This window comes from Balaenoptera physalus (assembly GCF_965194825.1).
Source record: "Balaenoptera physalus genome assembly, chromosome: 5".
NCBI lineage: Eukaryota > Metazoa > Chordata > Mammalia > Artiodactyla > Balaenopteridae > Balaenoptera > Balaenoptera physalus.
This window is the reverse complement of record NC_138884.1, coordinates 8,026,131-8,040,997: the sequence shown is the minus strand read 5'-3', so window position 1 is coordinate 8,040,997 and position 14,867 is coordinate 8,026,131. Positions and strand designations below refer to the sequence as shown.

General features: G+C 37.7%; 1 protein-coding gene across 1 annotated transcript in view; it reads left to right on the top strand.

The window, feature by feature from the left end:
- Nucleotides 1-13,717, top strand: part of LOC309660803 (uncharacterized protein) — a 576,745-nt gene extending 563,028 nt beyond the window's left edge. The window contains exons 8-12 of the mRNA XM_082461931.1: nucleotides 2,688-2,745; nucleotides 3,909-3,973; nucleotides 6,631-6,683; nucleotides 8,411-8,502; nucleotides 9,065-13,717. Of these exons, the coding sequence (XP_082318057.1) occupies nucleotides 2,688-2,745; nucleotides 3,909-3,921 (71 nt within the window). The 3' untranslated portion in view covers nucleotides 3,922-3,973; nucleotides 6,631-6,683; nucleotides 8,411-8,502; nucleotides 9,065-13,717. The remainder of the gene's footprint in view (nucleotides 1-2,687; nucleotides 2,746-3,908; nucleotides 3,974-6,630; nucleotides 6,684-8,410; nucleotides 8,503-9,064) is intronic.
- Nucleotides 13,718-14,867: the final 1,150 nt, after the last annotated feature.

The following is a 14,867-nucleotide window of genomic DNA, read 5'->3' as shown; positions in this document are numbered from 1 at the left end:
CCCTATTTCCCTACCCTTGCCCCCAGCCCTTGGAAACCACCATTCTACTCTCTGTTTCTATGAGTTCAATGTTCTTAGATTGCACATATGAGATCATACAGTATTCGTCTTTCTCTGTTTAACTTATTTCACTAAGAATAATATCTGCTAGGTCCATCCATGTTGTCGCAAATGGCAGGATTTAATTTAATGGAGTAATATCCTGTTGTGTGTATATATATTATATAATATCACATTTCCAATATTATTATTATTAATATTATACATATATATATATCACATTTTCTGTATCCATTAATCCATCAGGGGGCATTTAGTTTGCTTCCATGTCTTGGCTATTTCGTGAATAATGCTGCAACTAACATGAGAGTGCAGATATCTTTTCAAGATACTGACTTCATTTCTTTCAAAAATACATCCAGAAGGATTGCTAGATCACATGGCAGTTCTTTTTCTAATTTTTTGAGGAACCTCCATAATGTTTTCCATAATGGCTGTACCAGTTTACAGTCCCACCAACAGTGCACATCCTTGCCAACATCTGCATCAAGCAAGGCTATCAGGGCCATTTTTCCAAGAGCATTATTATTATTATTATTATTATTTTAAGATGTTAGCTATGAGGTTTTTTTTTGTTTTTTTTTTTTAATTTATTAATTTATTTATTTATTTTTGGCTGTGTTGGGTCTTCGTTTCTGTGCGAGGGCTTTCTCTAGTTGCGGCAAGCGGGGGCCACTCTTCATCGCGGTGCGCGGGCCTCTCACTGTCGCGGCCTCTCTTGTTGCGGAGCACAGGCTCCAGACGCGCAGGCTCAGTAATTGTGGCTCACGGGCCTAGTTGCTCCGCGGCATGTGGGATCTTCCCAGACCAGGGCTCGAACCCCTGTCCCCTGCATTAGCAGGCAGATTCTCAACCACTGCGCCACCAGGGAAGCCCCCAAGAGCATTATTTTAAAATTAATGTTTTTTTCTTCCAGTTTTCTTGATACAATAATTGACATACAGCACTGCATAAGTTTAAGGTACACAGCGTAATGATTTGATTAACATACGTCATGAAGGGATTATCACAAGTTTAGTGAGCATCCTTCATCTCATATAGGTACAAAATTAAAGAAATAGGGCTTCCCTGGTGGCGCAGTGGTTGAGAGTCTGCCTGCCGATGCAGGGGACACGGGTTCAAGCCCTGGTCTGGGAGGATCCCACATGCCGCGGAGCAACTGGGCCCGTGAGCCACAACTACTGAGCCTGCGCGTCTGGAGCCTGTGCTCTGCAATGAGAGGCCGCGACAGTGAGAGGCCCGCGCACCGCGATGAAGAGTGGCCCCCGCTTGCCGCAACTAGAGAAAGCCCTCGCACAGAAACGAAGACCCAACACAGCCAAAAATAAATAAATAAATTAATTAATTAAAAAAAAATTAAAGAAATAGAAAAAAATTTTATTTTCATATACAACATACCACAGTGTTAATTATATTTATCATGTTGTACATTATATTCCTAGTGCTTATTTATCTTATAACTGGAAGCTTGTATCTTTTGACCCCCCCCTTCACCTAATTACTGCCCTTGACCTACACCTCTGGTACCACAAATCTGATCTCATTTTCTATGATTTTGTTTGTTTTGGAAATATAATTGACCTGCAACACTATGTTAGTTCCTGTTACACAACATAGTTATTCAATATTTCTATACATTTCAAACTGATCTTCATGATAAGTCTAGTTACAATATGTCACCATACAATAGATATTATGTAGTTAATGACTATATTCCTCACACTGTACATTTCATATCCATGCTGTTTTTAACGTTTCATTGTTTTTTTAAATGTAATGCCATTGCACACTTAATAGAGTACATTGTAGCATAAACATACCATTTACATGCACTGGGAACCCTCCAAAATTGTGTTACTTGTTTCATTGGATATTCACTTTATTGCAGTTGTCTGGAACTGAACCCACAATATCTCCCAAGTATGCCAGTATTAGTTCCAACAGTTGTTTGGAGGAATCTTTAGAATTTTCTACATATAAGTGATATCATCTGCAAACAGAGACAATTTTACTTCTTCCATTCTAATTTGGATGTCTTTTTTTTTTTGACTAATTGCTCTGCCCAGAGCTTCCAGTACTATGTTAAATAGGAGTGGTGAGAGTGGGCTTCCTTGTCTTGTTCCTGATCTTAGAGGAAAAGATTTCAATTTTAACCACTGAGTATGTTGTTAGCTGTGAGATTTTCATACATGGCCTTTATTATGTTAAGGTATATTCCTTCAACCCAATTTGTTGAGAATATTTATCATGAAAGGATGTTGAATTTTATAAATTATTTTTCTGCATATAAGGAGATGATCATATCATTTGTATCTTTCACTTATTAATGTGGTATATTACATTGATTAATATGTAGATGTTGAACTATCCTTGTATCTCAGGGATAAATCCCACTTGATCATGGCATATGATCCTTTTAATGTGCTGTTGAGTTCTGTTTGCTAGAATTTTGTTGAAATTTTTTAATCTATATTTACTAGGGATAATTGCCTCTAGTTTCCTTCTTTTTGGTAGTGTCCTTATCTGGCTTTGGTGTCAGGATAATGCTGCTTGAGGGAGCGTAAAGTGAAACTGGTCCTCTTACCCTCCTCAGGGCATCTAATTTTGGATTTATTTTTCTCTAACAGTGTGCTGGAATTTCTGTGTTGGACTCCTGGACTTCCACAAAGGCTCTCTTGTCTTAGGGTGAGTGTCTAAATCAGTGTTCTTCGAGGGGAAGATGGCAGGAAACTCTTGTTCTGCCATGTTGATGACATCACTCTCTAGTACTGAAAAAAATTTAAGCTAAAGTCTGGAAAACTCTGAAAAACAATTCATTAATTACAGGAGAGAAATGTATGTTACCAGAGGTTAAGCAATTAATGGAAAGCTTGACCAGGATGCTTCCTCACGAGGCATAAGAGTATAGGATTTTTCTTTATTACAAAATTGGATTATGTTTATATTTTCATTGGGTGTAAATTTACCACCATTTCAGAATGAATAAAATGACTTTTTAATGTCTGATTGGCTTTAGTTCTCTTAGAGTCCTTTCTGTGTTGGTAATGGTTACATTTCTCAGCACTGATACGATATTACTCATAATACTATTACTAACAAATATAGCTGACTCTTATTGAATGTTTACTATGTGCTATGTATTTTGTTAAGCACTTTTTAAGACTTTTTCTCAGCCCAGACTCCTGAACAGAAATCCAAACTCGTATACCTGCCTACCAGACATCTTCCTTTGGGTATTTTTAAGGTCTATGATAATCTTCAACCCCAAACTTTCTATTCTTCTGTGTTGTCTGGGTGAGTAAATTGTATCTTTATTACTCAGCTCCTCAGTCTTGGATCTGGACATCCTATTTGGCTGTTGTTCTCTCTCTCCATCTTAATGGATGAAATATCAAGCCCTTGTTTATAAAGCTGTCAATTCTAGTCTTGCAAAGCCGCCTATCTCTCTTCATCTCCACGCCTGTCACCTGGCTTATACCCTACCTGTCCCATTGCAAGGGGCTCTAATGGATCTTCATATATCCGTCCCTGCTGCCCCTTGACCTATGCTCCACGCTGTAGCTAGAAACATGGTTCAAAAAGCCAACATATTCATGTCACTTCCTTATGAAACACCCTTCCATAGAAGAAACATTTACTTCCCCATTCTGTCGCATCTACCGCCCCCTCCCTTACCCCATACTTTAGCATTTCTGAACACTGAGGTCTTAGTTTAGAAGGCACTTCTTCAAAACATGTCCTTGATTTCTTACAATTGTTTTGGTTTATCTATCATGAGACCACAGTACATCTTATTTTTCTTTTTTAACTCTTCATAATTATGTTTATACTGCCTATCTTCTCCACAGGACAACTGCATAAAGGCAGGAAATACAGTCATGCTCACCACAATATTTATATTGTTTGGCATAAGGTAAGACTTCATAAATGTGTTTTGAATGAACAAATAAATCCTACACGGGTCCTCCGCTTCTAAGCCTGGCCCCTTTACGCTATGCCATTCTGCTTTTAGACACATTTTGATTTAATATTCATGTTATAAAAAGTTAGCATTTGCCTCAGGGCTCCAAGAGGGTCACCCAATATATTCAATATAGACATTTACATTTTGTTTTCTACTTAGCCAATATCTCAGTTTTTCTTATTAGTAAAGATCTCAAGGCTCTTTTTGAAATCATTAGCAAAAAGATCAGAGAAGAATGGACATTTCTGAGTTAACGTGATTAAAGTATATTTTCAATAGTGCTGGATTATCCTAAGGCAAATTAAAAATGTGTTTCGGGCAAAAGATTTTGAATATTGACATTTCTTGAAAAGAAAAAAGTCATCCTAATGGAAAAACCAGAAATTCATTATATTTCCTAAAACTCATCTTGGTGTTAATTATTCTTGTTACTTTTAGTTAGACAAGAGGGCACAATAATATTAGAATCATTAAAGGTCTTAACAGGACTCAATTTTGAATATTAGTGTTAAAGAAAAATACTTGATTTGCTACATTTTCTAAACCAAGTTTCTTTCGGTTTTTATGATAATAATAAAAACTGAGAAGGATTGCATCTCAGATAGTATGGTAGGTATTTCACATGTATTATCTCTAATTCATGTTACCATGAAAGTTAGGTGTTATCCCCCAATTCTATAGATGAGAAGAGTCGGAGTTAGGATGGGAAGGTAACATAGTAACCTCCCCCGCCTGCAGGCTTTCTGCCAGGTCAAACTGTTCACTCTGTGTGACAGAGGGTGTGCCTTCCTCCTCTTCGTATTCATTCTGATAAGACAGCTCCAACGCGGACAATGCAGCAGGATTGCTCCAATCTGCTTCAATTGGCTCCTGCAAACCTGAAGTGAAGCCCTAGCAGCTCAATAGGAAATCTATATATTCCAACAGGATGCCCACAGAGAAGCTGCGGATCTCTAATTTGTAACGATCAGCGTAGCAGGGAGTGTGGCAGGGCTGCTTTGGATAAATGTACAAGAGTTTCAGTCATTGTAGTTGGCAGAAGAACTGAGAATTAGTGTAGGAACTAAGCGTTTTCTTTAGAATCAGTCATTGCATGGGTCAGGAGTCAGCAGCTAAATTTCCTTTATTCAGGGGTGCAGCTATGTCGCTAACTGGCCAAGTGATGTTATTTAGACAGAGACCAGTATTCAGTATTCATAATGCTATGGATAAAGTTTGAGTAAATCAGTTCCCATGGTAAAACTATTTTGATCCAATAAAGTGTATTGAATAAATCAAATTTACCTAAGAAAGTCTAGAAATAGCTAAGATGAATTGGGAAAATGCTACAGCTGTAATTTGTGGCTGATACTCCTTGAAGAGACGGTCTGTCTTAACCCTCAGAATCTCTGGCTTCCCTCCCTGAGGTAAGCCCTTGAGTGGCCTGGGTCAGTGCCAGCCGCTCTCCTTTGGTGGCATGGGTATATCCTGGATGCCTAGAAAGAATGCTGTCGCTGAGCTGGACCTGGATTAGTGTCAAGGGGAACCCAACGTGTACAAGTTAGTACGAGTTTCCGAAGAAATACATAGGAAAAGCAGTGAGAAAACGTAATAAATAATGCAGTAATTTACCAATGAATCAGCTTTACCTCAAAGGTAGAGTAATAACATTTTCCCTTAGTTTTAATTTACTAGAAAATTTCCTCTTTCTTTTTTTTAAAAACTATCTCCTTCATAATGCACAAATTTAAGGTAGCCCTTTCTTTACAAGCCAACTTCCCCTGCTGATTACTCACCTTCCCCCATTTTCTTAATGCATTCTCATCCCCTGAGATACTGTTTGACAGACTGACTTTCCACCTGCCACATTCTTGCCTCTTCATGTGAATTTCAATGAGTCACAGTGACTGCTTATTTTAACAGTTCAGCATGCAGCTAGTTCTGTAGTTACAAATGCATCAACTTGCTCCAAATCATGGAAGGTGATGGTTAGAATATGGTGTTCAGGATAAGTGTGCTTATCCTCTTATAGGTAAATTAGCATTACTCAGAGAAATCGTCTGTTCTAAGTGTACCATTAAGGATTATATCTCTGACCCCAGGGATAGAGCATGCCATGCATATAAGGTGAAGCCAAGACTGCCTTTGACTCCTGATATCCATTCTGCTTTGACTTTAGTCAGAGTGAATAAGCACAAAGGAAAAAAGCCTAGGACAGCATTTCCCAGCTTCCCTTGGAGCAAAGTGTGGTCATGTGTCCAAAGATATACTGTAAATATGGGAGTGATAAGCTGGAAAGAGCCTGGGTACCTGAAGCTTCAGAGCAGGAAAGCTCAACCCTGCACCTCCTATGTCCAGATTTCTCTGTGAGAAAGGGATTAACCCCTGTCTTGTTTAAGCCACTGTTATTTCTGGTCTTTGTTACTCAAAAGTGAACCAATCCTAACTGATTTATAAGGCAAAAACGTGAATGTCCCAAAGACTGTTAATAAAACTGTTAGTTTTATGTAGAAATTATGTCTTCAGAATATTAGTCAAAATGATGAAATAGTTAAGCACAATATTTAATAAGTGAGCATTCAGGATTATATTTTGCATTAACTCTAACAAAATTATTTTTTCGTCAGATTAAATTAAATGAGAACAAATATAGGTCACCTGATGAAGTACCAAGTACATAGTGAGTGCTCAGTAATATTTATACTCTCCTCCTTCTAAATAAAGGTACTCTGTTTCCTTTGTAAAGCTCTTGCTACTTATTTTTATTATAAATATCATTATAAAGTAGCAAAATAGGGTTTTTTCCTGACCTGAATGAAATCTGCCCCACTATAAAAGCATTCAGATAATCTGGTTATACTCTCTAGAATAATTCTGTCTAAACACACAAGTTGTTTATTTCAAAGTAGTAATTTTTTTCCCACTATAGCACGTGGTCACCCAAGTGGCCCTCAATGAACAATGCCTCCTGGTAGCCATACTGTCATGTGTTGATTGCCCCCTCACATTTTGACACTGGGCTTGGCCAGGTGATTTTGCTTTGGCCAATGGGACATCAGCAAACACATGGCAAGCAGAAGATTGATATAAATGTACACATTGGAGCTTGTTCTTTTGGAATATTGCTGCTACCACTTGAAGAGGCTTGGACTAGCTTCCTGAAGCATAAGAAATCACATGGAGTGAAGGGCCCACCTGTACCAGCTATCCCAGCTGAGTCCAGCCCATAATAACCCTTCAGCTGAAGACAGCTGTTTATGTGAATCTAGGTGGGATCATCAGAAGACCTAGAGTCATGAGAAATAATAAATAATCATAGTTTTACGCTAGTAAGTTTTGGGGTGATTCGTTACTCATCCGTAGATGACAGACATGTTCACACACACAAACTTCTTTGTGTATGATGTATTTTTTTTATAGTAAGAGATAGAATAAAAAGGTGACTTAGCTAAGTTTTACATTTCTCCTTGTACTTTGATATAAACTTAGGAAAAAAAACTTACTTCGTATTTTGTGTGTTTGACAGCTAGAAATCAGAGGAATATTAACTATTAAATTTGTGCACTGTGTAAGATTTGACCAGTGACTGATGTTTTGTTAGTTGCATTAGGAGCCTATCCGCATGATAACACATTTTAATAAATGTGTTATAATAAATAAATGTATTATAATAAATTTTAAGTATTTTATATTTAAATTTCAGAAACTTTAGTGAAAGCTAAAGCCCAAGATGGGAGGGAGGGAGAGAGAGAGAGGAGACTGAGATTGTCATTCTACGCATATTTTTAAGAAGCAAAGAACTGAGGAATCAATCATTTAACTCACCAGGCTATTCCCTAAGAGTCCTGTTTGGGTTGAAGGGAAGCAGAATTTGTCACCACAAAATATGCCTCTTTTGCATATTGATTATTCTAACCTGGTTGTTTTTAAGTAACAGCACACAGTTGAAGTTCTGAAAACTGAGTAGAAGTTACCCTTTTGTAAGAGACATTTTCATCTTTAAGGGAAATCTCCATTTGTGAGGTATTTCCCTCTCTGAACCAGGAAGAAAAGGATGACTCTAGAAACGTTCGATCAATGGAGCAGGCAATGACTTAAATCTGCGTGACAACTTTACCCTAGTTTACTATGCTTTTCCAGGTAACCTTTCATAACTGGCTTCCTCTCCTCTCCCCCCCTGGGTCCCCCAACATCTTTTGTCTTTAGTTGTAGATGATATTTAAGGTGATGACTTGGGCCATTTCAGGAAGTTATTTTTCTTGGGTCTCTCCTGTGTTTACAGTAGGTATACATGTTATTAAACTTATGTTTGCTTCGTTTTTACTGTTAATCTGTCTTTTTATTATAGGGGTATCTCAGCCAAGAAACTAGAAAAGTAGAGGACAAATTATTTTTTCTCTCCTACAGTTTGGCAACATATGAAGGGACTTTCTGAGACACCATGTTCTCTCTGAAGACCACAGCCAAGATCCTAGAAAGCTGGCAGAAGCCAACGAAGGGTAAGAATTCTTACCAAAGTCAGATCTCCTCGATCTCACTCTGTAGTGCCCAGTCAAGACAGTGTAGCCGAAATTCGTCCTCTGTACACTGGCACCAAATTGGATCTCAGAGACAGAGTTTTGGGTGAGGTAGAGAAGAATAACTTTACTGCTTTCCCAGGCAGAGGGGGCCATAGCAGGCCAATGCCCTGAAAACTGTGTGTCCCAACCTGAGGGGGCTTGTGAGGAGTTTTAGAATCAAGGGGCAGGGTTGCTGGTAAGGGTTAGGGTGTCTGCAGTGCCTGCATTCCTTCAATCCAGAGGTCATCTGGCATCAAGTGGTTTCATGATGGGCTTTTGTTGTTCTTGGGTTTATCAAACTATGACCTTCTCTCTGGAATGAAAAATGCTTCATCAGGTAGCTAACATCTTCCATTGGGTGGGGTTTTTAGTTCTGTGGAAGAGCTCAGGGATATTTTTATGTCTATTCCTAGAGGAGGAACCAGGACCCTGCCCCAAGTTGGCATTATTGTTTCTTAACTGCTCCTCCCTTGTCTCTGCACCCCATCCCTTCCCTAATTAGCAACTGTTTGAACCTGCCCTTTGGAACGCAGGGAAGGTCATGGAGGCTGAATGAAGCCCATTTCCTACAAATAAGAAACGGGGGACAAGGAAAGACTTGTGTGCCCAGGAGGCCCACAGGGTCCTGCTGAGTTTCAAGAAGAAGGTAAAATTTTCTTGTTCCTTTCATCCCAAATTTAAACCATCAAGAGACAATATTTGTGTGAATTAGTTCCTTGGGTATACAGTAACTTTGCTAAAAATTTGTTCCGAATGCTCTTGTTTTCTATTGATCCCTTTTCTCCCAGAGATGGTCATTGTTTTCTTTTGTCTTTGCCTTTTGTGTCATTTGTCGTAAGGAGGGGAATCATAGGTGTAATGGGGTTTTCCTTTCATCTCATTCTATATCTTCAGAGTGTGGCTTTGTGATCAGTGAGAATAGTCTGTCTGGTCTCTGCCAGCTGAAGGATGCATGTATGGAAGCATCTGGCAGACAGTCAGACAGGCTGAGGATCTGAGGAGCAGCGATCTCTTCGTCCCACCTCGTGTGCTCTCTGGGGAGTTTGTCAGAAGTCCTGGTACCTAAGGGATCTCTGTTCTCTCACTGTCTCTGTACTGCCGGAAATGTCCCTTTCCAGCAGAATCTGCCCAGTGTCACAGAGTATAGGGCCTGTGACTGAAGGTGTCTCACATTTTTGTGGGAAACCAGAGACACTGTTTTCACCACACCATTCTTACCACCTGTGGCAACAAAGATCTTTGCTTTCTTGGGCAAACTTGGGGTGTAAACTTTCTGGATCTTGTGAGGACCGCATCTTTTGCGCTCTCTTTTGGGATGCCTCTTGTGTCCATGTTTAAGTCCTAAAAAGCTGTAGTGGTTTGAGTGACCATTGAGATGAATATAAGATCCTGGTGGTCAATGGCCAGATGATGGATCCTGTGAGTTAGAAAACCTTCTATCTTTGAGAAAACACTTAGAGTGTTTTCATCTAAAACAATTGTTTCATTGGTTCCTATATGGGAAGACAAAGTTGAAAAAAGGCCACGAAAGAGTATGGTGGTTAGTCTTAGGGACTGCCTTAAAAAGATGAAATTACAAAGCTCTTTTTGCCTCCACTTTTAGAAGATTCTACAAAATTTAGAGAGGTGTTAAAAAATTCTTGGTAATTCACAGCTCCCACTCATAGGGACCTTGATTGGCTGCTAAAGGCTGATCTTTCCTCCCATGATACTATACTTCATCAGATAAGCCAAACAGCCCCCTGGGCCCCCCCCCCCCCCCCAGAGAACACAGATGACTGGAATTTTTCCTAGGCCTTCCTAAAAATATCAGCTGAAGGCTGATATTCAGGGGTTGACAAAAACAATAGTAGAGGTTTTTCCCTCTAAAGAGAATTGGTCCCACTTTGATTTGTGCACTTAGAAAGAAAGCCTTTGTTGAATGCTTCATACAGATTTTTGAAAGGTATACTACATCAGACTCTGAAGTTCCAGAACATAGAAATCTTTTGATTTACATCTTAGTTAGAAATCTCCCTGATTTGATAAAGAAATAAACTAAAAATGTAAAGATTAAAGAGAATATAGTTATATGGGCTGATCAGCTTTTTGATATCATTTAGTCTACAACTCAATGCTTTGAGGATTTGGAAACAAATGCTTTTGTCTTGCAAATCTCTACAAAACCAGAATTGCAGCTCTAGGAGCAATTCAACATCCACCTATCCTTACCAATCTCGAAACCTTGCCAATTCATCTCAAAATGCTTACAGGTATTGCCAAAGATTAGGACATTGGAAATAGAACTGTTCTGCACTTAAGAAGAAAACATTTCAATAGTAATCACTCTAGATCTCTGATAATACACAAATATATCCCTAAACAGTTATGTCTTTGTGATGTAGATTTTCTACTCCCATCTTCTCTAGGACCCAAGAGCCATTCTTTGAAATACAAACTTTAGGGAGATGTTTCTCATTAAAAAGAGAAAAATGAACTATTTGGAAATTGGCCTAATAAAAAATTTTAAATGTCCTCTTCATAAATATTAGTAAAAAGCTTTAGCCATATAAGTAGGTGAATTTAACTTATTTCAACTGCCAAAACAAAATTTGGATCCAACTGTTCTTTTATAAACATTGTACTATTGTACTTGACTCATAACTAAAATTTTAGAAACAATAGTTATGTCTCTGTTTGCATCTGTCAGTATGTTTATGTGTGTCTATATATGTATGTTGTATTTGTCTTATTTTTCTACTTCTGGATAGTATTGCCAAAATTAATTTGTAAAAGAGCTCTGTTTAGTTGAGTTGAAGGACAAGCACTTGCAAGGATTGGGTATTCTAAAACTCTCAGAAATATGAAATTAATCCAAATGTTTCTCAAGTTCATGTGATCTGGGACAATCTTTGGTATAAAAGCTAGTTGAAGTTTGTTTATTTAATTGAAATAGGCATGTCTTCAGAGTTATTCAATCTGGGTTTGCTATTAAAATTTGTTACCTCTGTTATAAAATCTGTCAGGAAGAAAAATAGCTTGACATGACGGCTAACTTCATCTAATGTCTCATGAAGTTTTCAAGTGTAGTCTAAACACAATTGTTAAGAACAAGTGATTTAGATGGATGCAACTGGGATAAGAATTTTAAGGTGAACTTTTCACCTACAATTATGTTTTATGTTGTGTCTACTTAAAAACAGTTTCCCAAACCTTTTGGTAACTTCCACGGTTAGTTTTGTTAAGTTAAATAATGGAAATTCATTGACTATCTAGATCATTTCTAAATAAGATTATATATTGAACATTAATTACTGAACATAGGTTTATCTACATTTGTCTTCTTATTACAGAGGAACTAAAGATATTCGGGTTTGTTATTAAACATGTCTTGGCCACATTGAAAGACTGTAATATTTAAAAAGGGCACATGCTTCTATAAATTATTAAATATATTCATAAATTTGCCAGTCTTCAGAATGTTGGTGTAATATACAGTTTGTAACAGGGAAGAGCCAAATCGGACTACATGTTGGATCTACTACTTTAACCTTTCTTCTACTTTAACCTTTGCTTTCCGCTGCTTTTGTTCACTAAAAAGATACTGTCTATGCATAATGGCCTACTTCGGGGAACCCTGCCCCTCAGCCTGAATGTTAAACCAAAGTGCCTTTGTTCATGGAAACATCCGGACTCTGTCCACCTGTGGATGGCTGCAAGAAAGAAGAAATTCACACATCCCCTCCCCGACGCTGGCCATTCTAGGTGATATTTGCAAAACTTATGGCCTTTTTACTTTACTTCCTCATCTCCTCCCCCTCTCTGTGCTATAAAAGAAACTGGCATCCAAACCCCGATAAGATGGTTATTTTGAGAGTTTAGTCTGCCATCCTCTCGGTCTGCCAGCTTTCTGAATAAAGTTGTATTCCTTGCGTCAGCATCTCATCTCCCGATTTATTGGCCTGTTGTGCAGCAAGCCGGGCGAGCTTGGCCTCGGTAACAAGTTCACATTGTGTATTTCTTAGTTTTCACTAGAAATTAAGGTTTCTAAGGGTTAAGAATTCCAATTAATATATGTAATTAAAATTACTAGAAATAGTAAGGGAAATAACTCTCTATGCAAAGAAGGTAGGATGTGTCGGGGTGGGGGGGTTGTTTGGCTTTTTTTGTTTTTTCCTTTTTTTGGTTAGAAAAGGCATGAAGTACAAAAGTGCATTTTTGTTGAGGGAAATGAAAGTGATTTTTTTCCTAAAGTAAAGCTGGTTATTTCAGAACAGGAAAGAGGAAAATGAAGGACAAACTAAATACAGACATTTGGAGAGTTACCTTGTGTAATCAAGCTGGCAAAAATTGAATTATTATAAGGGTTTTAAAATTAAGCTTTAATATCAATAGTGTACTTAGGTAAAACTGGAACTTAATTTCCTTACAAGTTCTATAAAGGCAAAGTTATATTGGACTATTGTCTGCTTTAATAAGAGTCTGTGAAAAGTTTTTCTTTACCCTTTAAGTAATCTGCTTAGAAAGAAAAGATTCTGTGTTTTATCAAAATAATTTCCTAAGCTTTATGTTGTCTTAATCATGTCTTTGATTACTTAAGAAATTTAAATCTTCTCATTATTAAAAGAGCTAAATTTTGCTTACAACTATGTAACCTTCTGTATTTGTCTTTGAAATCTTTTACTGTCACATTGGTTAAATAGATAACAAAGTATTGTTTCATAACGATCCCTGAATCTCATCTAGTCAAGTGTCCAAACTTTTTGATGTTCTTAACAAACTTCTGAAAATCAAATTCTAAATGAAGTCCTTTTGACCTGGAAGTAACTTTGAGATTTTCCAAAGGGACTCTGTAACATCTCAAAAAATTTGTTCTTTTTCCTTATAAAAGAGAGATATTAAACTAATCGGGTTTATTTGATATGTTAAGTTAAACGAGATGCATTGTCAAATGTGAAGAAATACTAAGCCTTCTTTATGTTGTATTTGTATTTGTATATAAGTGTTTCAGAAGTTACGTGAAATTCCTAAAATTCTGATATGTGCTGGTATAATGTTAATCAGTTATAATTCCAGCTATTATCTTAAAGTGTTATACGTAATGGAAATGAACAATTTCCTTGTCAACTGCATTGTAATGAACTCTCATTAAATTTTGAACCATGACAATTTTTAAGTCTTTTGTCATTTATAGTTATTATTATACTCTGATGCGTTTGCAAAAAATGTTCCTGCAAAAGTGCTTCATCTTCAAGGAAATTCATGGAAAGCACTCTGGCAAACACAAGTTGCTGATAACTTTAGGATCATAAAGATATGAACTGGGTAAGAATTTCCAGAACTGATGGAAAAAATGAATTCAGGAGTTAATAACGTGGGGCTGAATGAACTGATGAGGCTGATTGTAACGTGTGTGACTCTTGCTTGAAACATTGATGGTTCTTCAGTGGTTCTTTCAGGTTTTCTTTGTGCCTGCCGCTTTGCGGCCCCTCAGAAGGTTTCGCTGAGCATCCAATTACATCATCAGAAACCTCCAAATTGCAAAGGATACTTGGACCCTGATATCTAGAAACCTTTTTGACTGGCTGCCCCTGAATCAGCAACTGGTTTCTAATTTACTCCAAACGTTAACCTTTGTTTTTCTTTTATTTCTATAGAAACTCCTTTTACTAAATACCTGGTTTCTTGAATAATATAGGCCTAACTTGGGGAGCCCATCTGCATCACCACCTCCTGAAATGAGACGCAACAGTTTAACTGAATTTACCAATTTTCTGTACTAGGAGAGTGTTTCAGTAAGCTGGAGCAGTCAGCTTCTGGATTATAAAACTTCTAGGGGTAGTTTCAAAGGCAAGACTTAAGGGAATCAGGATTTGTCACCCCAAACTGTGTCTCTTTGGCATATTGATTATCATAAGCTGGTTTTTTTTGAAATAGCAGACATAGGGGAAGCTCTGAAAATTGGGTAGAAGTTACCCTTTTGTAAGCAACATTTACATTTATAAGGGAAATCTCCATTTGTGAGGGTGTTTTCCTCTCTGTACAAGGAAGAGAAGGACGACTCTAAATTTCTAGAGACTCTTTACCAGTGGAGAAGGCAATGGCTGAAACCTGACCCTTGTTCACTATGGGTTTTCTGGTAACCTCCCAACACGGGCTTTCCTCCTGCCCAGCATCTTTTGTCTGTAGCTGGAAATAATATTTAAGGTGGTGGCTTGGGTCGTTTGGGGGAGTAACTCAGCTTTCCTGGGTATCTTTTATATGTATACAAGAGATACACATATTATTAAACTTCTGTTTGTTTTTCTCTTGTTAATCTGTCTTTT